The sequence below is a fragment of the Chroicocephalus ridibundus genome, chromosome 12, assembly GCF_963924245.1.
Source record: "Chroicocephalus ridibundus chromosome 12, bChrRid1.1, whole genome shotgun sequence".
Classification (NCBI taxonomy): Eukaryota; Metazoa; Chordata; class Aves; order Charadriiformes; family Laridae; genus Chroicocephalus; species Chroicocephalus ridibundus.
Window position 1 is genome coordinate 14,237,180 of NC_086295.1, and position 24,440 is coordinate 14,261,619.

General features: G+C 43.0%; 1 protein-coding gene across 8 annotated transcripts in view; it reads right to left on the reverse strand.

Annotated features, from left to right (window-relative positions):
• The window catches only part of PTPRT (protein tyrosine phosphatase receptor type T), a 469,438-nt gene that overhangs the window by 15,827 nt on the left and 429,171 nt on the right, over positions 1-24,440 (reverse strand). For all 8 annotated transcript variants that reach the window (XM_063349659.1, XM_063349657.1, XM_063349655.1 and 5 more), the window contains 9 exons: positions 23,462-23,549; positions 15,297-15,373; positions 14,341-14,377; positions 12,877-12,974; positions 10,980-11,096; positions 9,498-9,652; positions 6,930-7,065; positions 5,783-5,932; positions 2,673-2,846 (listed from right to left, as the gene is read on the reverse strand). In XM_063349659.1, coding sequence (XP_063205729.1) covers positions 2,673-2,846; positions 5,783-5,932; positions 6,930-7,065; positions 9,498-9,652; positions 10,980-11,096; positions 12,877-12,974; positions 14,341-14,377; positions 15,297-15,373; positions 23,462-23,549 — 1,032 coding nt within the window. The remainder of the gene's footprint in view (positions 1-2,672; positions 2,847-5,782; positions 5,933-6,929; positions 7,066-9,497; positions 9,653-10,979; positions 11,097-12,876; positions 12,975-14,340; positions 14,378-15,296; positions 15,374-23,461; positions 23,550-24,440) is intronic.

Here is a 24,440-nt window from a genome sequence, read left to right on the forward strand (position 1 = left end):
CCCAAACAACATTAAGATTTTGGATTTAAAGTAAAGAAACAAATAAAACCCCAGTTAAGATGGCTGTTGTGGGGGCTTGCCTTTTCTCCTCCGTACGAGTTGGCTGTGGATGGAATTGCTGAGCGGACCGTGCTGGGAGGGGGAGAAGGTGCTGTGCACACTCTGCACCAGCTTGCGGGGCACCTGCGCGGCGGTCCTGAGTGCGCAGGTGTGAGCGGGGTGATGGGACGTGGAGTAGAGAGAAGGAAAAGGAAATGATTGCTTGGGAAATGATCAGTCTGGAAGGGATTTTCCTCTTTCTCTCTACCCTGTATTTCAAACTTAGGACGGGTCAAAAGCTCTGTCATACCAGACCAACGGTGGCAACAGAGTGGTAAATAAAATAGTGAATCTTATCTCTCAATTAGAGTTAAGAACATCATAATGTTTCTGCTATGTTTTTTCACTGTGCACCAATACATCAGATTGCGTAGCCGGCTAAACTGCTGGCTGGAGGGAAGATGTGTTTGTGGGCTTTGCCATTAGGAGACAAAAGAAACATGCCCTGCCTGTTTGCTTTGCTACAAGTGAGGAACCAGATTCACTGTGGTATTTTAACGGGAAGGTGACACAGAGATGTTAATTACTCATGTAAGAGAACATGTGTAGGGTCTTGGGAGAACGATGACAACAGGGACACAATACGGACTCATGTCTTTCTCCAAACCCCATGCCTTAAATACAAACCTACCAGCACTTATGCATGGCTTGACTCAGAGAAGTGGCTAAAGTCTCTCTGCTTAAGGATTATGCTCAATGGTTTTAGGGGAAGGAGAGGAACAACATTTGTCCTTTCTTCTTAACAAACCATTTTGCAGATGCCAACATGGCTTTCCGATGATTCTCATAGGAAAGATCCTAAGGCCTGGGCAGAGGACATGAAGAGGAAAGGTCTCAAAATCGCAGAAGAGGTTGGGTTTTAATGCTCTGCAGTCAACAGGCTGGAACAGTCTCCAGCACAGCTTTAGCCAGGAGCCCAGACCGAGCGCTTCACCCCAGGGGAGGGTTCAAATTGCATTTTGTGTCTCAGGGTAATTCTGGTGAACGCAGCCCAGAGCAGCCTGCCAGATTGCCTTCCTGGGACAATTCACGCTTCCAACCCCAGGCTGTAACCCCTTCTAGGTGTACCATCATCCCTTCCTGCTCTACCACTTCTTCCATCATAGCTTTCATGTAATACACAGGGCAAGCTGCAGGTCAAGCAAGGTTTGGGGAGAAGTTTAAAAAAAAGATAACATGAGAAATCTGTAAGGTAGAGGTAAATAAAATGACCAGCACTGGGACTGTGCTGTCAAGTGTTCCCCAGCACAGGCCTGTCTTCACACAATGAGGGAACAGCAATATGGGATGGATGATCTCCTGGAAGAGTCCACGCTCGGCACTAGACTGCAGACATGAAGCTACTGGAAAACACAAAGAAGTTGCAAAGTCCTCAACAGGAACACCTATGAAAACGTGGGATTTTGGTTGTTCCCCTCTGATTTTATTTTTGTTTTCAAAAGCTGCTGATTCCTCTACAGAAGGATGAAGGAGAGCCAGAGAACATCACAGTGGCTGAATTTCAATGACAGGTGAAAAATTCCTTTGTACAAAAAAATTTAATTCACAGGAATTTCATGGGGAAGGATACAATGAGCTAATGAGGGCTGAAATGTGCAAACACATTCCCAGTCCCTAAGAAACCAGAGAATAATACATTGTGCTTCTGCAGATTTGCCAAAGCACAAAACACACTTTAAAGAAAAAAAAAAGTTTCTCCTTAGGCATATTTACAATGAAAACATCCCAATCTTTCTGAAAAAAAGCTAAAATTAATTCTATGACCATTTGACTTAACCTCTTAAATGCAGTAGTATCACTGCTTCTCAAAGAGTGAAAGAACAGACAAAATTTAAAAAGACCGACCCCCACATTGCTCGGGAAAAAATGATGACATTTCACCCTGGATCATATTTACACATACTCAAACTGCAATAATTAGTGCCTTTAAAGACATCTCTGCCCAAAGGCAGTCAGGCACCACAGCAAAAAGAAACCATCAACATAATTCACCATAATTCACCCTACACAAAGGACCCGTGCTGTGAGATTCTAGCCTATAAACAAAGCAAGGGAAAATGCTTTCAGACAGATTCACATCAGCTTAACTCATGTCCTTCGGCCTTGAAGCATTTTGCACATCTGATCCCTGTACTCCCATATTAACTGCATAAGCTCAAATAAATCAACCGCTCCGTGCTGCAAACTATTCTTTTCAAAGAGCTGACCTGGCAAACATTTTTCTTTCAACTTATATGACAACCAGTGCATGGGAAGAGTTGTCCCACCACTTCTTTGCCCATCTGCCTTTCTACGATGCAACCTCAGACTGCACGCTCATGAGCTTCTTTGTCAAAGATTTTCCACCAACATGAGGTAGAACTACAACGGTAATACGATAATCATGGTCTAGGTGACACATTTCTGTGAAGAAGAGAAAATCTTGTGCCTTTGCCCAGTTGGGAGATGTCAGACCCCAAAACTACTGGTAAAGAAGTTTTTTGCTTTGGATCCCTTTATCCCAGAAAAGTATCCTGAGAACAAATAAACGGGATGCAGACTAGGATCAGGGAGGACAGTGCAGTGCTGCTTACATCCATGAGTGCAGCATTGATGTAGTTACTTGATTCACCATCCACGGAGATGAGGAAAGGCAGGCACCGGTCCAAGGGCAACACATCCATGCAGCGGTTCTTGTCATGGTTCCTTGGCAAAAGACCGATGCTGCAGTCTTCTGGCCGAACGCGCGGTGTCACAATATTGAGAGTCTGCGAAGGGAGGAGGGGAAAAAGGGAAAGAAAGACAGGAGCAGGCTGAGCATCTTTGAATTTACTTACGAGAAGGATGCCATCTGCACAATACATTTATTTTGAAGGTACTTAGACAAGCAGATCTTTGGGATCACAGAGAGCGAAAAAGAAGGAGCACTGAGGAGCTGCTTGCTGTTACAATACATTGCATTTTACACATTGTCCTGAGGTGCTCTTCCAAACACCGTACGCTCCAGCATAAACTGAGGGCGCTACACACCTACTAACAACTTCCAGCTCTAAAACCCCACAGCAGTCAGATAACATTTCTGTTCTTTCCTAGAGGCTGGAAACAGCTGTCACAGGTACAAGCTGCAGCTTTGACCTGGTCATGGAGTGAAACCTCCTCGTGTTTCTATCGTCCCTGGGGTAGGAGCACACATCCTTCTCCCGCTTGGAGGGGATCATGCGCAGAAGCCCCCTGAGTATCGACCTGGCTCACCCGGCAGGTCAGACTGGGTTCAAATCCTCTGGTGATTCCTCAGTCAAACTACTGATTTATCTTAATAATGTATATAAAAACTTCAGAGAAAATGTGGATTTTATTTATTTTTTTTTTAACTAGAAAGTCAATCCGTTTCACACGTTATTTAGATTGCTACTTTCCTTTCGGAGTGACACATAGGATGCTTCACTTACACAGTCCTACCTTATCTCTGGGGTCTTGCTGTCAGACTTTTACTGTTATCCATCTTTCCCACTGCTTGACAGACCACGTTTCTTTAAATCTAATTTTCTTTTGCGTTATCCATTGCGGAAGCTTCCTGACAAACCAGTCCAGGTTGGCCAGCAGGCATCAAAAATAGCAAATCAAAGTGAATGCATCTTAACACTGTCGTTTAAGTCGTGGTAGGTGTCATTCTACTTTCGCTTGTTAGGTGTCCTCTTCCTCAGCAAAGCCCATGCAGTCAGTGAATTCCTCTGCAGCCATCAGAGGAATGCAAAATATTTAGGGGCCAAAAATTCTTACAAAGAGCCTGCCTTCTGACAGAGAGGTTACGAATGGAGAAAAGAGGAGGGTCAAACAATCCAAGATAAAGGAATGTGTCTAAGCACAAAATTTAAAATAATATATTTGCACTAAATTATGCAGGTTCTACATAAAAAGTCCCTTTGTCTAGAGACGGAAAGCAGGTAGTCTGGCTGAGGAAGCAACATGAAATCTCAGATCTCTGACAATGCAGATAATTAGGCATTGTTGGTGATTTACTCCTGTCTATTTTATGCCCTTCCCCTCTCTCCCTTGTTTTTGTACTACTTCAGATTACAAAATCTCTCCAGAACGAGCTTTTGCATGTTCAAACAACACGTAGCGCATGAGAAATACATCCAGCCTTACCTGGGGGCCAGCGGGACCTAAGTAATACAAATTGCACCAACAGATCTATAGTTAGATCAACTGGCTCATAAAGATTGTAGCAAAAGATACCATCTTTTGCATTAAATCCAGACAAATAGGGCTGAAGAACGCTCTGAGCCAAAATCCTGTAAAAATAGATTCTACAACTAGACAGAGAAGGAACCTCTTATGCAAAGTAGAGTGGAGCGTTTTTTTCCCACAGGAGTTGCCAGCCCCTGGCAGCTCAAAAGAACAAGCACACAGGCGACAAATCTCGTCTCATCTCCTGACAAAATAAGCTCAGCAAGCGATGACTTTTTTTTTTGATGGCATAACAGCATTTGATGAAGTTAGGCTTTGGCTCCTTCACGCCAAGCGTCCAGAACCAGAAACACTTTTACAGATCTGATATCACTTGATAAAACCAGATCTTTTTTTAATTGAACTGTCATCGCTTGGGATCCACATTCTTTATCTCACTACCCCAACCCTGATGATTCCCTGTAAGGTTTCAGATAAAAACACACATTCTCCCTTTGCACAGAGAAGGAGAAAAAGAGGCATCTGACTCAGAGGGGGGCTCTAAAAAGACATTCTCCTGTTGCAAAAGACGCTTTGCTGGGAAAGGGGGTAGGCTTTTCCTACAAATCAAGGAATCTCCACCTTTGCAGTACTGACTAAAAAGAATGGCCTCTTAAATAGCAGAGCTGTCTCTTTCCCATCTAACTCTTCTTGCCCAGATTTCCCACATTATTATGTTTTTCCATTCATCGGTGTTAGCTGAAAATCCTAAAGGGATTTACAGATACATGGTGAGCGAGACTGGAAAACTTAGTTCACTGTTCCACAGGGCGAGTTCTCTACTGCGTTGAGAGGTGCAACTGCACAGGCCTCATGGCTCGTGTGTCCCCAGCCCGTTTATTAGGGTGGGACAAGCAATGGTGACAGCAGAAGGTGCAGTGCTCCTTGTTTCATCGCTTGCCCCCGGCAAACGGCGCTATGCCAGCACTCGTGAGTTTTACTACATGTCATTTCAGTTCTCACCACCACTTAACTTGCCACAATGTACGTAGTGAACTGAAGGACTGAGTTCATTGAAAATTAGAAACAGAGAAAGTAATGCTCACTGAGCTCACTTTCTCCTATTGTATAGAAGGACGTCAACAAGTTGATTGTTAAGACTCGGAAGCAGCATATGAGCCACAAGAACGGATAATAAGAGACCTTGAGGCATAAATGTTTCTGCATAAATTACAGAAGAAAATGAACAACAGAATATTTGTTGAAATGAGAAGTACAACATTAGCTGCGAAAATTAGTACCCTTGCTCTACTGAAGCGATGGGGAATTTTTTCCTTGCCGAAGGCTGAAAAGTCCACGCTCAAAAAACCAAATCTCTGCTTGATTCAGTAGTAAAACAAAAAAAATCAGCTGAAATCAGACCTTGGCTCAGTGTCCCCCTTCTCTGCTCTGTTGGAAATTGTAAAATAACACACAGAAATTGATTAAACACCTTCAATACACCAACTGCAATGACTGAGACACATGAAATTACCTGAAACTCATCTTTTATCTGGCTGGAATTGGTCTGTGGATCTAGTCTGCTGATGTTGTAGTATATGGATCTGAACTCACAAACTGGAATGGCCGTGTTGCCACAGAGACATGCCTCCAAAATGGCATCATGGACAAATACATACTGCTCCTGCACAGGGGAGAAGATAAGATATTAAAATCATATTTTTAATACAGTTCATGAAATATCACTGTTTTGTTTGTCTTAAATCATGCCCAATATGCATATTTGGCTCTGTTTCACGTGGAGACAAATTACACAGTGTGTTATGTGACAGCTTTGGGAGCATATTTCATCCATCATTGAACGAGAGGTCTCTTGTATTCATTTCAGATTTACAAGTAAAATGGGAAGTCACCACTCTCAGGAATGCCGGGACAAAATGGGGGTGGGCTGAGGAGAAAGTCAGGGTGTAAAGCTTTCCTGTTCGCAATCACAAGGCGACGGTCAGGACTGGACTGTCCTTTGGACTTGTGATAACATCAGCAGAAACAATGGTGCTAACAGGTCTGCTCCATCCGTCTTCAAAACTCCTGGGCTCCTAGTATTCCAGGTGAAGTTCTTTCCCTGAACTAAGCGTAAAAAGTCCAACAAAGTTAAAAGTTCATCTCTCTTCCAGGCTATTCTCCTGTCCCTCAGGAGGGGAAGGCATTGAAGCACATAGGAAAAACTTGTGTAGCAGGATAACGGTTCCATAGAACTCTGTGCAGCTGCTAGACGCTATGTGACGGAGCAGCCTGCTTAATCAGCACCCAGTCCTTTAATCAAGGATGTTTTATTTGTTTAGGTCGCAATTGACATAAACTAGGTACTATTCCAGTCTGCAGTACATCTATGAATGAGTCACGAGAGGATTCAGGAGAGAGCTTTTTTCTGCTGCGCGAACAAAATTAATCCGCAATGCTAAGACCTAAACTTCAAGGTCTGCCTCCTGTCTTGGAGGCCCCGAGTAGCTGCCAGTGAATGTGATTCGGTGCACATCTGGTCATGTTTAGCCACCGAGAAGTTCTGTATAATCACATCACAGAGGAAGCCAGTGTTGACTTAACGAATTGCTGGGCTCCTGTTGAGCAGAGGAGCTGACAGGAAAGCAGCACGTCGTAAGAGGAGACCTGCTGGCACCTACCTCCGTCTGCACCAGATTGACCCTTTGGGATCGCAGCTCTCGCACACAGTTAAATATATCTACCACGCCTTCGTTCTCTGCCATGTCAAGCATGATGTCGATGGCAATAAAGCACCCTGTTCTCCCGGCCCCAGCACTGAAAAAAGAAAAAACAATGAGGGTCTGCATGACCAAGGGACTGTGGAGGGCCAGGGCTTTACAGAGGAGAAAATAACCGTATCACAGACACAGCTGTCTCCTCTTGGAAGCTGCTCCCCCTCTCTTTAATGGGGTGCTTTTTGGATGTAGCTAAATTAGCTTAGGATTTAAGAGAATGGGGTAAAGTACTATTTCTTGAAAGGGAAATGGACCCACGTAGCAGGAAAAAAAGCTTTGTGTTCTTGAACATCAATAAAAAAGGTACGAAAATAATCATTATGATTTTACAGGTCGGTTCACCTGCACACTTTTCATCCCACCGGACGTGGGAGAGCAGCCTCCAGCTTGCAAATAGACACAATTCCAGAAATTTTCTTCCACGGGACTCTTTAAAAGTTTCTTTAAAGTTTACTCAAGTGGGCGTGATGAAAGGGGCTCAATGGAGACCTCAAACATTTCTTTTCCCTTTTTAATCGGAGGAGTTTGGGTCCCGAGGAGAGCGATTTCAAGTTGTGGATTGTAAAATTACAGAGAAAGGAGCTCGAGGCTACTCAAACCCTTCAGTTTAGAGCCCCCCGCTGCTTGAGAGAATTGGACTATCTCCTGCAAAACTGTGTTGTCATTGTGTCCTCCTTCCCTCCTGGGAAATCATCCAAGCTGTTTAGGTGTGAAGGATAGAGAGAGGAGAACGTCTCTTCACATTACTCGGAAGGAAGAAGGAAAACTCGGCTCAAATCAGGGAAACTTCAGTGGCATGAAAACTCCAGCAGAGCCGAAAGCGAGGAGATATGAATGACCATAAATTAATGGACCAGATTAATCAACTGCTGAATGGAGAGAAGATATTTTTCATTTGCAGAATTTTAATGAATAAGTGGCATTTCCTCTCCCTTTATCTCTCAGCTTTTCAGAATTTTAACAAATAGTTATAACATTTCTATATTTAGAGGATCCTGGCACTTCATAAATATCGAACAGTGGTATTATCCAGCCAGGCATCGGCCGGGAGAATTTGGTAATTACCACTTAAAGCAAGTCATTAAAATTCAAAAGCAGATAAATAACAGAGAGGAAATGGCATTTATTCATTAAAACTTGAAGGATGAAAATTTTCTCCTTGCTTTCTTGGTGACAATGAATCAGGTTCAGGCTCCTTCCAGGGCCAGACCCGTGTCATGGCGCCAAGGTACCAAATTCAGGCCCCGAGCCCTGAATGAATTCCCTTCTGCCAGCTCCTCAGGCTTAGCGCGATTTTATTATGAAACTGATTCATCGCTTGCTGAAAAAACCCAAAAAAACAAAACAAAACGCACCCCCCCAATCCAAAACTGTTTTAAAATGGTAAGATTTAATTGATCTTCCCGTTTAAAGTGGTTGTGGGATGTATTCTCTCTCTCTTACTGATTACACAGCATGGCACTGAATTGCCTGTGGATTGATTAGGGGTGAGATTTTGGGACAGCCAGCTCTGCTCTCCAGCCACGTCTCCTTTATGGAACGTGTGCCCTGAGCTGTGGCCTGAGCACTACAGAAGAAACTGCTACAAACCCAAACTCTGGGTTTGTAGCAATGTCCTTCCTTGCATTTGAAGTCACCTAACTCTGATGGCAGCCTGTGTGTGTGTTAGCTTTCCCACCACGAGCAGCACGCCTGGTCACGCGTCAAAAAAAGCTCTTCATGGCGGGGAAACTCTCCTACATACCCACATGGCACCTTGCCCAGCAGGGAGTTGGAAGACGGCAGTGCAGAAGAGCCCTCACCAGCCACAGCAGCAGCCAGGAGCTTAGCAAGCACGTGGTTCCATAGTCTGAATTAAACCACGCAGCGAGGTTTCCTCACGCATTCCCCTTTTATTTACTAGCTGGAAGGCACCGGGCAGGTTTTCAGTCCAACATTCCCATTCCAGCTCCTGGGCTTTGAGAAGGCCAAGATGCTCCACGGTTGGCATCCAGCTCCGGGAAGACAGACTAACATTTCAGATAAGACTATTGACGCTGGTACAAAGCTGCACTGCAGTGCGTGTGGGTACAGAAAAGCAAAGTTGCTTTAAAAATTCCCTGTCTTTTTGTAGGCATTGTCCCTTCTGCCACGTGAGGTTTGCTGTAGATAATGACTGCAATGTTTGTCCCAGATATTTACCATTTTCCCAGCTCTGCTATGAGTATCTAAGAGAGCACAGGCCACCAGAGAGTCTTCTACATTCGAATGGCCCTTGCTGACCTACTTATATCATCTCCAATTCACGCCAGCTAAGCTCCAGAGCTGCCATTTTAGAAAAGAAAACCAAATTCGACTTTGTTTCCTCGTGAGGCCCACAAATTATACTCTTAAACAAACGAAACGTAGCTGGTTATTGCCAGACAAGAAGAAAAAAGGAAAAAAAGCTGAAAAAGCTGCTGGAGGAAAGGCTCAGACAAAGAGCTGGCGTACCTGCAGTGCACCACGATGGGTCCTGCTTCTGGGGGATTGAGAAACTTCACTTGACGAACGAAGCCCAGGAGGCCCGTGGCGTAGCAAGGAACCCCGTGGTCCGGCCAGCTGGTGAAGTGGAACTGCCGAATCTCTCGGATCTCATGGTAGCCTTTCTGAGGAGACAACACAGCCTCTATTTTTCTTCCATCAGACTGCAATCAGCATATTCTGATCACTGCTCCTTTCCCTCACGCAGAGGGCTGAACAAGCATTTAGCTCTCATTACAGGCGGGAACGTGTCCTGGCGCTGCTTTTACTCCCAGAGATTTCAAGCTGAACTCCAAGGACATACGAAGTAACACGCAACTGAGGACTACAAAGGTGAATGCCAGCTCCCAATTCGAACTTGTTGTCTCAGAATTCAAACCCAGGACGATGAGGAACTTTACAGGGTGACTTCAGCCCCAGCACACCATGGCTGCACTTCATCCAGCCTCCTTTGGTGTTACTGCCATAAAACCCCAAGAAGTCACTCGTAAATCCTTTTTAAGGCATTGAAGGAACAGCCTGGGGAACGAACACCCAGACGGTGGGCACGCCCCAGGCAACGGTAGATTTTCTGCCATCTCCTGCCAAAAAATCTCAGTTTGAGATTACAGCTGGTGATGAAAAGGGCAGAAACTGGTACCCAGACCCATCATTTGGCTTTTCTGGTGAGATCAAGTTACTGGTACATGAAAATTGACCCCACTTGTACGTGCCCTGCAAAGGGTAACACCGAAATGTCAGTTAGCTGTGACATTTTATCGTACAGGAAATGTAGGCGGAATCCAGCAGCGGGTCCTCTAACCTGTCAGATTTTGGCATTTCTTACCAAGTTTCTCAGTGATTTAATGAAATATGGAGCTGAGGCATTAGAAAACCGGAGCAATATTCCCTGTGTGGCTGAAGTTCATTTAGCAGGAATTTTTGAAAAGCTTTAAAAACTCTTACTGAGTGTTTGGAGAGTAATTTGAACAGACCTGGAATACTCTGACACTTAGGCTTCCAATTTCTAATTACAAGTAACAAAAATCTTCCAAATCCTGCCAATTTGGGGATAATTTTTACACTCTCGCCTTTATTATATTTTCATTTCTGTTGAAAGGGGACCCTACCTGGCATCCAGTTTAACTGATACCTTTTTTCATCTGTAATTTGCCACAGTGAAACACGACAGTTATTATTCCTGGCACACAATCAGCTATCTGCTGGCTTTTGGATGCATTTAAACTTCATACACTGTGGATTCTACTTTTGGGCTCCATCAAGATGTTCATTTAAAATCATTTGTCCAAAATTGGAATCTCTGTCAAAAATTTAGGTTTCTGAAGTGAAACCTGTCCCAATAGTAACAGCGCCCATCTCCCGGGGCATTCTGGATATGCATCCCAGAGTTCACATTTCTGAATACACATTAAGTGTTGTATGCAAATCTCAGCTGATTGAAGATTTCCTTACCTTTTGGACAGTAAATGTGCGTATGACATACTCTGCCAATGGTTCTGTCTCAATTAACGTGACTTTAATATCCCCATAGACCTCTGTGTCATCTGGCCAGTATCGAACACACTTTACCTGGGGGGAAAAAAGACAACATTGAGTGCAACTAGCTCAAGCTGAGTCAGAGCTGACCTACATTTTACTCCACTTTCAGGCTGAAGCCAATGCAAATTGTGCTTTCTTCTGATGTACAGACCTTGACAAAATTAACTGTATAAATTAGATCAAAAATTCCTTTATCATATATAGAAACCGCAGGGAGGATTTTTTTTTTTTCAGTTTCCTCTGTTGTGAATACAAATGAAAGGGATGTTTTTTAGCTCCTCTTCTTTAAGACAGGCTTCCTTAAATTTCCATACGTGCCCTGACCATATATCAGGTTTATAGAATACCTGGCCGTCACTACCACCATCCCCTTTCAGAAAAACCTACGCTCTTGCTATCGCAATTCTGAACTCTCTGTTTAGCCAAAGAATTTCAGTTCATAGGGAACGTGAGATACTTGGTGGTACATTAAACATGTTTGACTTAAAGCTTTTCTTATCAGATGTGGACACAAATCTGACATTTTACCAGCTGTAACAGGCCTCAACTAAGGCTCACGAAAGAAATCTGATCACGTAAACACACCCCAAGCTTAGCTACTTCCAGAAGCCACGTGCAAAACTAATAGTAGAAATGAAAGCCAAGGCTGTGAAGCTCTAGAAGGAATATTTAGGCTAACAAAGACTATCAAGTTATTAAACACTCTAGCATGAAAGAGTGGAACAGCATCTCAAAGCTGAAGCAATTAGCTACTGCGAAGCAGGTTTCATGTTCCAGTTCCAGTCATAATCAGAAGGGGTTTTATAAATATTAAATATGATTAATGTAGGTTTGTTGTTTTTTAAAAAAAACAGAGAGGCATTTATTTCAAACAGAAGTGTCAGTAGAAGGTAAAATAGAATAAATAACAATAAATGAACAGAATCAGCTGGCATTCAACCATGAGATCTAAAGGAAATCAGATACAAAGCAGCTGAATTACTAATGGCTGTGAGTAAACTATAATTTAAATTTTTCCTAGTACCAAAGCAATTTAAGGTGACAAACATCAGGACAAAATTTTTAAGAGCTCCGGTTTCCGTCTGAGAATGTCTCTGAACCAAAGACCAGCAGGAATGGGAAGAATATGCCAGGGAAAGCCACCCCAGACATGGCTTTTTCTTATTCCCTGAAGTCCAGCCTACACCTTTTGACTTATTCATGTTTGCCCCCACCGCGGGCTTTGGCAATTGCCTTGTGCTGGCACACAGACTTCTGGTTAATCTGAGTCCGAGAGAGTGAAGCGGTGGGTGTGGAGAAAGCCAACGCTGCCGGGTGGCCCCAGGATCCAGCTGCGCACAATCTCATACCACCACGGAATAATCATCTTCTGAAAGGACTGGAAACTCTAGGCTTTGAACCGTCATTTACAGAGCTCTTTTGACAGTTTGAACACCAGTTGCATATTCTTGCCCCTCTGGATTTTTGCGGGTAGAGAAGTATTCAAATTACACAGATAAAGAATAATTATTACAGAAGTACATTTTTCCTTCTGTACTGAAAAAGGAGACAGCTTCCCAGCTAGCATAAATTTGTACAACTCTGCTAAAGCCGAGACTTACACCAGTAACACGATCCTTATTAGTCTAGAAGGGAAGAGGCCAAGTATTACGAAATGTAGCATTTTAGAAAAAAAACCCGGGGTGGCTTAATTCATTCCCTTCCTACAGTAAGCAAATGCCATTTCACTTGCTGAGCTTGCCTCAACAGCAGCACCATGTAATACCCAGTGCGGGTCTGGCTTTACGTGTTGGGAAAGTGGTACCCTTACCCTGCCCACTTCCACCAAGTTGGTGACCATGACAACACTTGCAGAGTTTTCTTGCCAAATCATTCTCCAGAAATCCTTCACTGTCTCTTGCATCGGCCCTGGGGCAGGAGGAAAGACAAAAGGACATCTTAAGAGACCGTATCGAATGCCAGCAACTCCTCTCAGCTGTTCCCCAGCCGCTGCCCTGTTCCCACAGGATCCTACTCTCCCTTTCCGAGCGTCCCTCTGCGATTCAGCGTTACTGGCACAGAACAGCCTGGAGCTCTTTAAGAGATCAGACTCCTCCTTGCAGGGGTTATTATAGGTTCTAGCATGCTGGAAACAGAAGTGGTGGCTGTATTGTAAATAGTGGAGATGGCTCCAGTAGGTAATCATGTATAAGTAATGGGACATGGATGCACCCTATAGTGAGTCTGTAATTAAAGCTGTATTGAAATTTGTACTTGATGCAGCACTGGAATTTCTCCATTTCACACTATAATATTTATTAATTATGAAGGAGGAAGGAAACACGCATTTTAGCCCTTTTCTGAAGTTCCCCCAGAGAGAAAAATTTCAGGTTCCACCAGCCAAACAGCCAGTACTCACAAGGGGTTTATTAGACCGGAACATCTCTTCAACCTTTTTTCCTTCCTCTCTTCTCCCACGGACTCCTTTCACCCACTCTGCCCATACTCCATCCTCCGTGTTCTTTGCCTTATTGCATTCCCCATACCCGTACATCCTCAAATTTTATTCTAAATATGTTTCTTTACTCTTTCAAGAGGGACAAGCCAGCAGTGAAGTCATAAAGCAGAATTTAAGAATAGAGGCATTTCTGTGAACATCACTTTTGCAGGTGAGAAATGCCCCAAAATGAGGACAAATAACAGTAGAGGAAGTGGTCATGGCAGAAAAATTTGGCCAGTGATGCAGGAAAACAGCACCTGATTACAAAGAACAGGAGTAGGGAGGTTTGTCATCCAACTTGGATGACACGGGCATTGAATCGGGTTGGGTTTTTCTTTTTTTTAATTTTTTTTTTCCCCCTCTAAAGGCACAGGAAACTCATCAACTAACTTACAGAAGGTGGTGTTCAAATGCATTTGGTTAGTTCCCACTAACCAAAAGTTCATTAGTCACAGGCATATTCATACTGCCCTCCCCAAGCAATTTCACTCCAGAAGTTAAACCCAAGCTCCCTAAAGTCCCTTTTAGTCCTAATCTCATACTTCATGCACAACAGACGCATTATAGATTGTACTGCCACCTCTAAGTCTGTAGCATTTTTTTATTCCTGAGCTGAGGTTTCGCGTTTGAGTGCCTTAAAGACCTTGGAACATCCCATATCCTTCCCTTTTGTGCCCCTATACCAAGTTTTCAGACGTTCCCCAAAACAGAAGATGTCACCCTATAAATTGCTCTTACAACAGTTTAAAACAGCAGCGGTTTTACAAATATTTAGACATACAAGAATGAACTTGCCTTGAGTTGCGATGTAATGGCGAGGCCGGTGGTATCCCTGGAAAAAAAGAAAACACGTGAAAGTCTGTGAGACCACAGCTCAAAGCACCGCAGCACGTATTTTATACTTTCCAGGTACCAACAACCGTCGCGCATTTAACAGTGCATTACCCCTGGTTATCGAATGAGTGAAGATCGGCACCCAGGTTGCCCTATGGTATTTTAAGTGACGGTATCTCACTCAGGCTGGATAATGAGATCTTATTATGCCAAAGAGAAAACAAGAACGGGGCAGTTTTCACTGTTTCCTCAAAGAAACACAAGTCCTGTGACTACCCCGTGGGCAAACTCTGAAAGCTAATAGGCAAAAAATTGCACCTTCTTGTTTGAAAAAGAAGAAAAGTGTGCATTTGCCTCTGTACGGAAATGCTGCACATCAGTCTAACGTAATTTTACTAGGTGTATTTTTCAACCCTTAAAGAAACTCTTCTGAATGTTGTCAGGTTCCTAAGAATTAGCAGTTCATACAAGTTCTTGCATATACAAGAAATGGATGTTCATTTCATCATTCCGCATGAGAGAGGCTGCTTTTTTGAACGTTATAACACTGAAAAAAAAATATGTCAGTCTATTTATAAGCCTTCTGCACTGCAACTTTGCAAGAAGTCAATAAGTCTCAGATATCTACTAATGCTACTGCGAGGGGCTGATATTGATGTCTGCATACGTCATTTAGCCCACATTCCACTTATGTTGGTGGATCTGTCAAACACAGGAAATCTCCATCTGTCCAGATTGGTCAGACAGAATAAACTGGAGACCGAGAACCTTCTCCCTGTCACAACACAATGTTTGTATAATGCTCGGCTGTCATTCATATCAGATCAACAGTCTGTCCCCGTGTAGGATGCACCGAATTCCTAAGCAGAGCTGTCAGCAGGAGCGTTTGTCAGAGCGGGAATGTCCAAGGGCCTTACGTCGATGTAATTGGCGTTTATGTAGTCAGAGTGAGGGTCCCCATCCAGCAGCTGCAATCTCACTCTTGAATGATCATCTGAAAGAAGAAAAGAAAAAAAAGTGACAGTAACGATAAAGAGGACTTTGTAAGTGCTTTATTTTATCTGCTGATTCCTGCAAATGGGCAATTCAATACTTACAATAATAAAAAATGGAAGAATAACAGAGATATTCCTGTTCTTACAAGCCCTTTCTTTTGTGTTTAGAACCTTAGGTTAGTGTTCATTCATACACTGTGTTCATTAAATTCACTGCTGTCACCATCACCCTTATAGAGCTTCTACACCGACCACAAACGTTGCTTGATTTGAGGGTCTTGGGACAGACCTTTGCAGGACGTATCTCCACTACAAAAGCCACCTTCACGCTTGGAAGTAACAGCCTCCCTGGCTTCATCTCATCTATGGAAACTGAGGAAAGAGCTAAAACTGGCAAGATCAGGATTGAAATAAATAGGTCACGACAGAGGTATAAAAATGGCAAATGAAATCCTGCGAATAAGAAATGGGGCAACCCAGAAGCCTGAAAGGAAATACCAAAGGAAATCAGAGCAATGGTCCTTTGTGCAACCCACAGAACTCACGGCAACAAAACGGCACCAAGGCAGCGTTAAGAAAAATAAATTAGAAATGTTCATGTTTTTGAGGACGTTCAAAGTTACTTTAGATAAGGCAATAAAATACCAGATATCAATCTTTTCATCTCCCAGCATGCTCTACAGTTCAGCCGCAGAAAGGAACTACCCCAGCGGGCAGATTATGTCATGATTTCCCACCAAGGGAATATTTTTGATCTTTCTCCGGAACAGCTGGTGCCGGGCTCTGTCAAAGGAGACACTTGGCGGGCCGGGCTGTTGAGCTGATCTGGTCTGGCAATCCCAGCACCGGCATGCAATTAATTGCAGAACCGCTGTCTAAGGGCCAGTTGCTTGGCAAAGGCTACTGGGCTACAGAGGTCACTGCTGGACATGCTGGGCGCATTTTTCAAGGATTTTTTTAAAGATGTATAATATAGAGTCCATTAAGTTTATTTCCTCTGTGCCAGCTCTGTAGATCCTTGCTCTCAGTCAGTAAAGCATTAATGTTGAGAACCACTTTGCAAAATATGGGCCTAAGCATGATTTACATTCAATAAAAAAGAATCATAGCAATGAAACATATAAATACGAGGTGTGATTCTGCAGTAACTCAGTCAAAAAAGGGGTTTAGTCATCCCTTAATTAAATGCAGAATCAGATAATAATTGTGAAGACAGATGTGCACGCAGTTCTGAAAGCCAAGGTCTGGATATATATTAAATATTCATTTGGGTATGTAAAGCAATGGTTCTCATATTCCATTCATTCTTTGGGTGAGATTTTTGAACCCCCAAAATACAAACCACATTGCTGTATTTATCAAATCCTGTATTTGCATTCAAGAAAGGTTATGCAGGTGAATCCATCAAAAGCTCTGTTATATTTGTATTAATGACTATAAGCTCTGCAGACGCCGCGGAAGTGGGTGGATTTCTCAGAGTGCTGCTGTCGTTCCCCACTCCAGACAATTACCTGCGCTCCAGGCGACTGCATTAGGAGTTGCAGTAAATCACGTGGTTAGACAGGCAACAAGAGAATTTATACTTAGAGCAATTCACAAAGATAGACAAAAAGCTGATTAAACCGGACATCTACATGAAATACTCAAAATCTCCCGCAGACAATTTCACACTTGCAATTCAAGGCAGCAAACTAAGCTAGTTAAGAATCAGACAGAACAAAAGCAAAGAAAAAAAACAACAAACAACCCTAGAGCAAATGGTTGGGAAGGGAACATTTACTAACTCCTCTTGTGACGCCAGGATATAATAATGTTATGGAAGTCTTAACTCACTGCAACAATAGAACTAAAAAGCGGTAAGACCAGAAATGACCCTGCTGACAGGTAAAAAGAATCTCGGGTTGATTTTTTAAAGCGGGACAAAGACACTGTCTACGCATGGAAGTGCTCTGAACAGCCCTCAAGGAAGAGCCTGACTTTCTTCATTGAATGGAACAAAACGCCCAAATTAAATTTCACCTCTTTGAGTCACTCTTCAGGTAAAAACTTAAACCAGACAGGAGGAATAGCTCCTGGGAGCGCGAGATGAGAGAGACCTGAGACGCAGAGTGCCGAAGAGGTCCGTGCATTTAAGACAATTATGGATAAAGAAAAGAGTCTCCATAGCTGTAAAAAAGTGTAGTTGGTTGCTGGGTTTTCTTCCCCTTTAAGCCAAATACGGTTATTCTAACCGTGAAAACCAGTAAAGGATGAAGAAATTATTATTGGAAATCGATGATATTTTTAAAAAGGGAGACATTCAGATTAGCATCCAATTATATTTTGGGACCAAATGAAAAAGACTTTTAGCTGAACTTTGCTTCAGGAGGACAGAATTCAAAATATTTCATTGCATATTTTATAAAAATGAGATTAATTCCTGTGGGAGATTTATTTTTTCTTATAAGTGTGAACAGTGCAGCAGGAAAAAAAAAAATCTGTGTATACGATAGGCACAAAAATATTAATGACGGCTTAATGGTGTCTTTAGTCTTGTTCATAAGTTTAGGAGCACAGCCTGGATAAAAGTTCATGAAATAACTTACCTTGTAAATCCCTTTTTTTCCCAAAAAACTTTGGAATTTGGCTTTTAGTTAATGGAGAGGGGCAAAAAACCCAACGCAACTCATTATTCTGTTAGCAGTAGCAATCTTGTACACTTTGCTTTTTTTTGTCTACAGGCTCTAAAGGGCTTTTTAAAGAACAGCAAATGTCTTCATTGTATCTTCTCCCAATGGTTAACATTTATTTCTGATTCTGCACCCTATCCACTGCACTACACCAGCAGAAGAGACCACATATTTGGCACATTGAAATGAAAGTGTCGCTCAACTCTTCTGTAAATTTATCAGGCATCGTATCACTGTGTGTTACAGATGGATTATAGGAAACTTTAAAAGTGGAGGGAGAAACAGAAGAAAAAAATGCATGTCCGTAACATCCAGGACTGCAAAAAATGGAAATATACCGTAACAAATGTATAAATGATTTTATTTCTCCCTGTTTACTATAGTCCGTATGCAAGTTAGCAGAACTCTAAATTGGTATGAAGAGTACTTTGACTGAAAATTGGTCTTAAAACAGATTTCAAAAATGACAGGAATTTCTTTGAAAAGCATTGTGCTCCCATTTTAGCACAAAAAATGTTATCGCTTCAAACTTCTGTCAAAATCCCCATTAGCGATCATTTGAAATATCATTGCAATTTTTCCACATCTCATTTTGACACCAGCACTGGATTAATCTCACACAACTTTCGCCATCTAAATATTACGCAGCTAGTCTAAACTGGCTGTCAAGGTTCCCCACATAGTCAATGGAGAAATACAGACATCTTTTGAAATGATTCAACCCAGTTCTGCTATGAAAAGCCCTCTCAAGGACACACCGACCTCCCCTTTCCATCCCCAGTGATCCCGGACTGCGCCTTGAGACCTGGGTAACAGCAAGGTGTGATATAGCCCATCCTCTCAGGATCACATTCCACGGACATTGCACAGACATGCAAGAGTTTAGGCGCTACAGAAGAAACTAAGGAATAAAAATGCTTGGAGGATAAGAGACTTCTACTCTAAATTCAATACTGACATGTGGGTTGGGTTTTTTTTATGTGTTATCCCTGTCTGTGGCCAAGAAGTGCGCTCCACTTGCGTTTCAGCTGCGAGATCCATTAATCTCTCTCTGTTCATCTCTTCCACCACAAAATTCTCAGATTAATTCACAGCTTTCCAGCTCAAAGCATATGGTAGTCAGACTATGAAGGAAATTAAGCAAATTTCTCTACTGGCTTTTGTCATCAACTCAATAGTTTTTAATGGACCATCACAAGACTTTAAAACCATGGTGCCTAAGCAGGGAGATGGTAGAGCTGCACTGCAGATGGGAGGATGTGTGTGAAGTAGGACAGGTACCAGCACCCCTGTGAGTGATGACGTCCTCCTGTAATATTATGGTCAGTAAAGGGAGAAAACAAAGGGAAGGAAAGTGCTCTCCTGTAAGTCAAAGCAAAACACAATCTGATGTCTTCAGTTCCTCAGCTCCTATCTGAGAGTTTTCACTCCCTTACACATCATGAGAGTTGGGGTTGTTCAGCCTGGAGAAGAGAAGGCTCTGGGGAGACCTTATAGCAGCCTTCCAGTCCCTGAAGGGGGCCTTCAAGAAAGCTGTGGAGGGGCTGTTTGCAAGGGCATGTAGCGATAGGACATGGGGCAATGGTTTTAAACTAGAGCAGGGCAGGTTTAGATCAGGCGTTAGGAAGAAGTTCTTTACACTGAGGGTGGTGAGACACTGGCCCAGGTTGCCCAGAGAGGCGGTGGAGGCCCCATCTCTGGAGACATTCAAGGCCAGGCTTGATGAGGCTCTGAGCAACCTGATCTAGTTGAAGATGTCCCTGCTTACTGCAGGGGGGTGGGACTAGATGGGCTTTAAAGGTCCCTTCCAACCCAACACATTCTATGATTCTATGACTCTAAATTTGGAGAAGATGGGGAGAAACAGAACAGAACCAATAGAATCCATATAGCTTCTGGGGATGTCCTCTCCTCTATGTAACAGGTTCAGCTCAACCCACAAAAGCTCAGCATCCCTCCCATAACAACCACTTGCTGATGCACTTTGTAAGCCTCAATATCTAGGCCCTAAAGTGAATTTGCAACATTTTGCTTCAGCACATAAATGTTGCAACCCTTGCCCCTCAAAGAAATATCCTGCATCTCCACAACTGTCTTTGTGTTTACTGCTTTTATCCCCAAAGTGCAGGCGCAAAGCCTGTGGACACTGCCAATATAACAAGAAGTTCGAGCAGGGCAGCTCCCTCTAGCATGGCAAACCTGTGCAATTACAGTGCATCTTTCCACCATCAGCAGTGGATTTCTGTGGCCATACAGACACCAAATCCATTCCTCAGCTTTTCCTTGTCTCCAAAAAAACCCAACATACCAGCGTTACAGATTGAAAGGAACCCTGAGAAGCCGGGGTTTTAAAGCATGGGAGAGCTCAGAGCTCTCTTGCATCTCCTCTCCATGAACAGATTAGACTCATCCGGAGTTTTGGTTTACAAATGTAAGGAGAGCAGATGTTGGGGCTGGCAGTAAGACCTAGGCTTTCACAGAGAGGCACGATGTTAATACAGCCCTGGGAAAGCAGTGAGCCGAGTAAAACGGTCCTGTAAGTGTACTATTACCCAGAAGGCCATAAAGACAAGATCTAATCTGCCGTGATTCACTGAGCAACGCGACTTATTGCAAGAGCTTACAAACCCACATTTTAACAAAAGTCTCTGAAGCAGTTACAGAAGTTAGATCAAAACCTGACTTCCCAATTCACTCCCCAAAAGGCATGTGATATCTTGTTCCAGGAGTGATGAAATGACAACTGTGGTTAAATAAATAATGTTAAATGCCATCTGCAGCCTTTTACCAAATCAACTGGTAAGAGCAATCAGTGCATACTCCAGGTTTTACCTGCAAATACAATTCTAGCACAACAAAGCAGTGGAGGGTGTAATCGTTTTCTACCTCCCCTCCTCTTCTCAGGCTTTGGCACAGTTTGTACCCACTGAACACAACTCGTTCCCATGATCTGCCCCGAGGGAATGGCTCTGCTGCTATTCCCAGCTCTGCTATCAATTCTCTATTCCAAATCTTGTCATCGTTTTTTCCCAGGAAAGTTGCCCAACATTACCCGTCAGCAGGGTCTGGCCCAAGGCTTAGCCAGTGACACCACTGACAATTTCCCACTGGTTTTACAAAAGGACTGATGAATGATATGCCCCTTCCTTAGGCATCCTCCCTTTCTTCTCCCCAGCCTCTTCCAGCTGAAGCAAAAATTCCACTTCATTTTACTTTACCACTCTTTACTGCGTGTCACTAAATTCTCCTTGCTGTCTTTTCGAAGAGCTCTTGTCTCCTCCTCAAACTCTTTGTTTCATGCGTATTGGAAGCAAAGAAAACCCACTCAACTTTGTTATTTACCTTCAACTCTTCTGCATCCTTCCTCTTTTTCACTACCTTGCTTTCCTTATCTACGCCTTTCCACCCTCTCAACTTCATTCTGAAATCTTTCCCAACAGCCCTCAAACTGGAGCTTCCTTTCTGATCTTTTATACTCTGCTGACACTTCTTCCTTGGCTTTGATTACATTTTGCATTCTCTTATTCAAGCGCATCGCCTCCTATCTGTATTGCTACTGTATTTATATTTATAGCTAAAAGGCTAACATCACTCTTCGGCAGACAACAATTCATCTTTGTGCACACCCTCCCTTTAGATAATACCCTATTTATCCTCCTCGATTTTGCTTCCTTAATTTCTTCTCACATTTCACTTGGGAGTTCAACGTTTTCTTTGTGACCACCTTCAACATAAATTAGATGGTGGCTACTGTCTCTTTTCACCTCCACTTTTAAATTATGTCAACTGCTTCCTCAAAATCATACAGAAAACCAAAGTGTCTTTCACGCTTCCTTCCGTATATCATGCTATGGCACTTCCACCTTCAATCCAACGTGCAGTTGTTATAGCTGGGCGATTCACCTGTCTCAGACTAATTTAATCCAAGCTAATCATATAGACAGGTAAATTGAACCTCAGTCTGGAGGTATCTCTCTTTGCCACTAGGAACACGGGAAACTTCCACAAGGTGGTGCTTTTAGCAGCTGAAGTTATGGTAGACAATTTTCACGCTAACTGTAATACTCCAGTACAATCACTTCCATTTTCCCCATAGAGAAAGACAGACCGATGGAACTGGTGACCTGCTCACGACCAACTCAGAAATCCAGCTGCAGAACTGGGATCAGATCAGGGCTCAAAAACTCCTGATCTCCATTTTCAGATTTCTTCACCTTTACCGTAGGTTCCCTCAACGGAGCTTTTCTGTGCCATTGCCCAAAAACTCTTACATGATTCATTTCTTTCAAGTCTTAAAAGAAAGAAAGGAGTAATTAAGATATGTGTGAGAACCTTCTTTGTGGCCAAGTTATTTTGTGGTTGTTTTCTTTTCTTTAGTTAAGTCTGTTTGTTCTAGAAGAAATATATATTTAACCTGAGGAAAAAAAACAGTATTAATATATCACTCAGCACGACTTAATTTTGCTCTTATAGCACTCCATAGATTTATCCAGTCATGAAAATCTATGGCACATTCATTTATATTCTTATTTCTTGTTCTGATGCTCTCAGGCTTGGCTTCTCCAACTCGATGCTGCTCAGCAGCTCTTAAACAGAATGATTTCTCACACCTTCTCTCCCCAGTCATTAAAAGAACAATGAAACAGTGGGGTAAGCGGCCTGGAGAGCTTGTGGAAAAAGCTCAGCTTTGGAGATCTTTAGGAAGAGGCTTCACAAATATCTGATAAAAACAACAGAGGTGAATCTAGTCCTGACTTGGAGAATAAAGCTGACCTAAGTGGTTTTATGGAGTCCTTCACCACCCTGCAGTTCTGCGATGCATCAATATTCCTATAACATCAACAGTAACTGGTTATTGAAAGAAGAAAAACTAAGAAGCTTCAGAGCATTTCCAGCTGCGTTATTGTGATTCTGAGGCAGAAGCTAACCTTGTCCCACACATCAAAGCAGCTCTCTGGGGACAAGCAGCAACTGCTCCACTGGTTACTGACCACGAGGAAGGAGAACATCTGATCTCTGATCCATATCTAAAAATCCGATGTAGCTGTATCTCCTTTTGCGCTCCCATTCGTGGCACTGAAAGCTCCGGGTTATGTAGTAAAAATGGACAGAAAATGGGCATCATCACCCACTGCACAAATAGGACAAAAGGATTTAGCCCTTAAATTATAACCATTAAGCACAAAGCAAGGTAGATAGAAAACATGTAAAAATCCATAAAGTCATGCAATGGCTTTATGTAAAACAATGATAAAAACTGAATAAAAAAATACATACATAGCCTGTAACAAATAGATTGAACTACTGAACGCTCAGCGCTGTAAACCAGCTTTTAGTGAGATTCTCAAACACACCCTTTTCCACAGGATGCTTATAAAATCTTACAGAAACCTCAGTTCAATGTGAATTTACACCTACAGGAGATTATGTTTCCATATCTATTCTTATTGCGGTTTTCGTCCTCCTTGGCTGTATCCCAGGATGCCGTCTGCCCCTCGGGTAGTGCCTGCAAAATAAACAACAGCAGAGCGTTTATAAAAATCTGGCCAATGCCTTCAGGTGGATTAAGACAACTGAGCAGGGCAAAAATAAAGGCGCTGCATAATTCAGTAGCCAACCAAGCAAACAGCTGCTCTTGAGGGAAGGGCACATCCGCTAATGCAAACAGCAGAGCTCGGTGCAGACCATTTGCATCTCCTGGCTTCTGCCAGCAAAGAATCATTTTCCCCCCGTTACTTCAGATCTAAAAGGATCAGGAGAATTTGTTTCTGGCCACACAGTCACAGGTTAACCTCATTTCCCCTGTAGGACAGGGTTTGTGGAGATTTCACAACCATACACTTCTAAGAAAAACCCAGATGGCTGAACCATAGCGCTCACTCTTTCATATTTTAAGTTGAAAACAGATACAGTGGTTTCGCTTTTTTCTATATTAATGACGGGGTGATGCAACATAAACCACTAGCTGGTTTCCTTGGGGTGGGGGGGAAATAAGAAAGCTCAGAGTTCTAGATCATGTCTAAGGTAAAGAGGTAAAAGGAGGTAAAAAGTGCCCACAAACTATGAAATTAGTAATTTTCTTAAAATCTGCTCTTTCAGTTGAGAAAGGATGGGGTAAGGAAACTGGCAGCACACGGTGTTACCCTGCGCTATAGCTCGGTCCTGTAACCATTGAGCCACGTTCCCCTTGAGACACGTCCTGGAAGGATTTTCAAGGCAAAGCCAGGAAAATGGCAGTTGTCACGGGATCTGGCTGGAGGACGGTCTTGCCTTGCTTGGAAGGGCTGCCCGTGAGCGGGATGGTCCCTCTCCCCGCCTCGGGACGGCCGGGGATGGCAGTGGAGGCAGATGAAAGTGCAGGCACTGCAGTGCTTTCTGCTGGAACAGCAGCGGCACC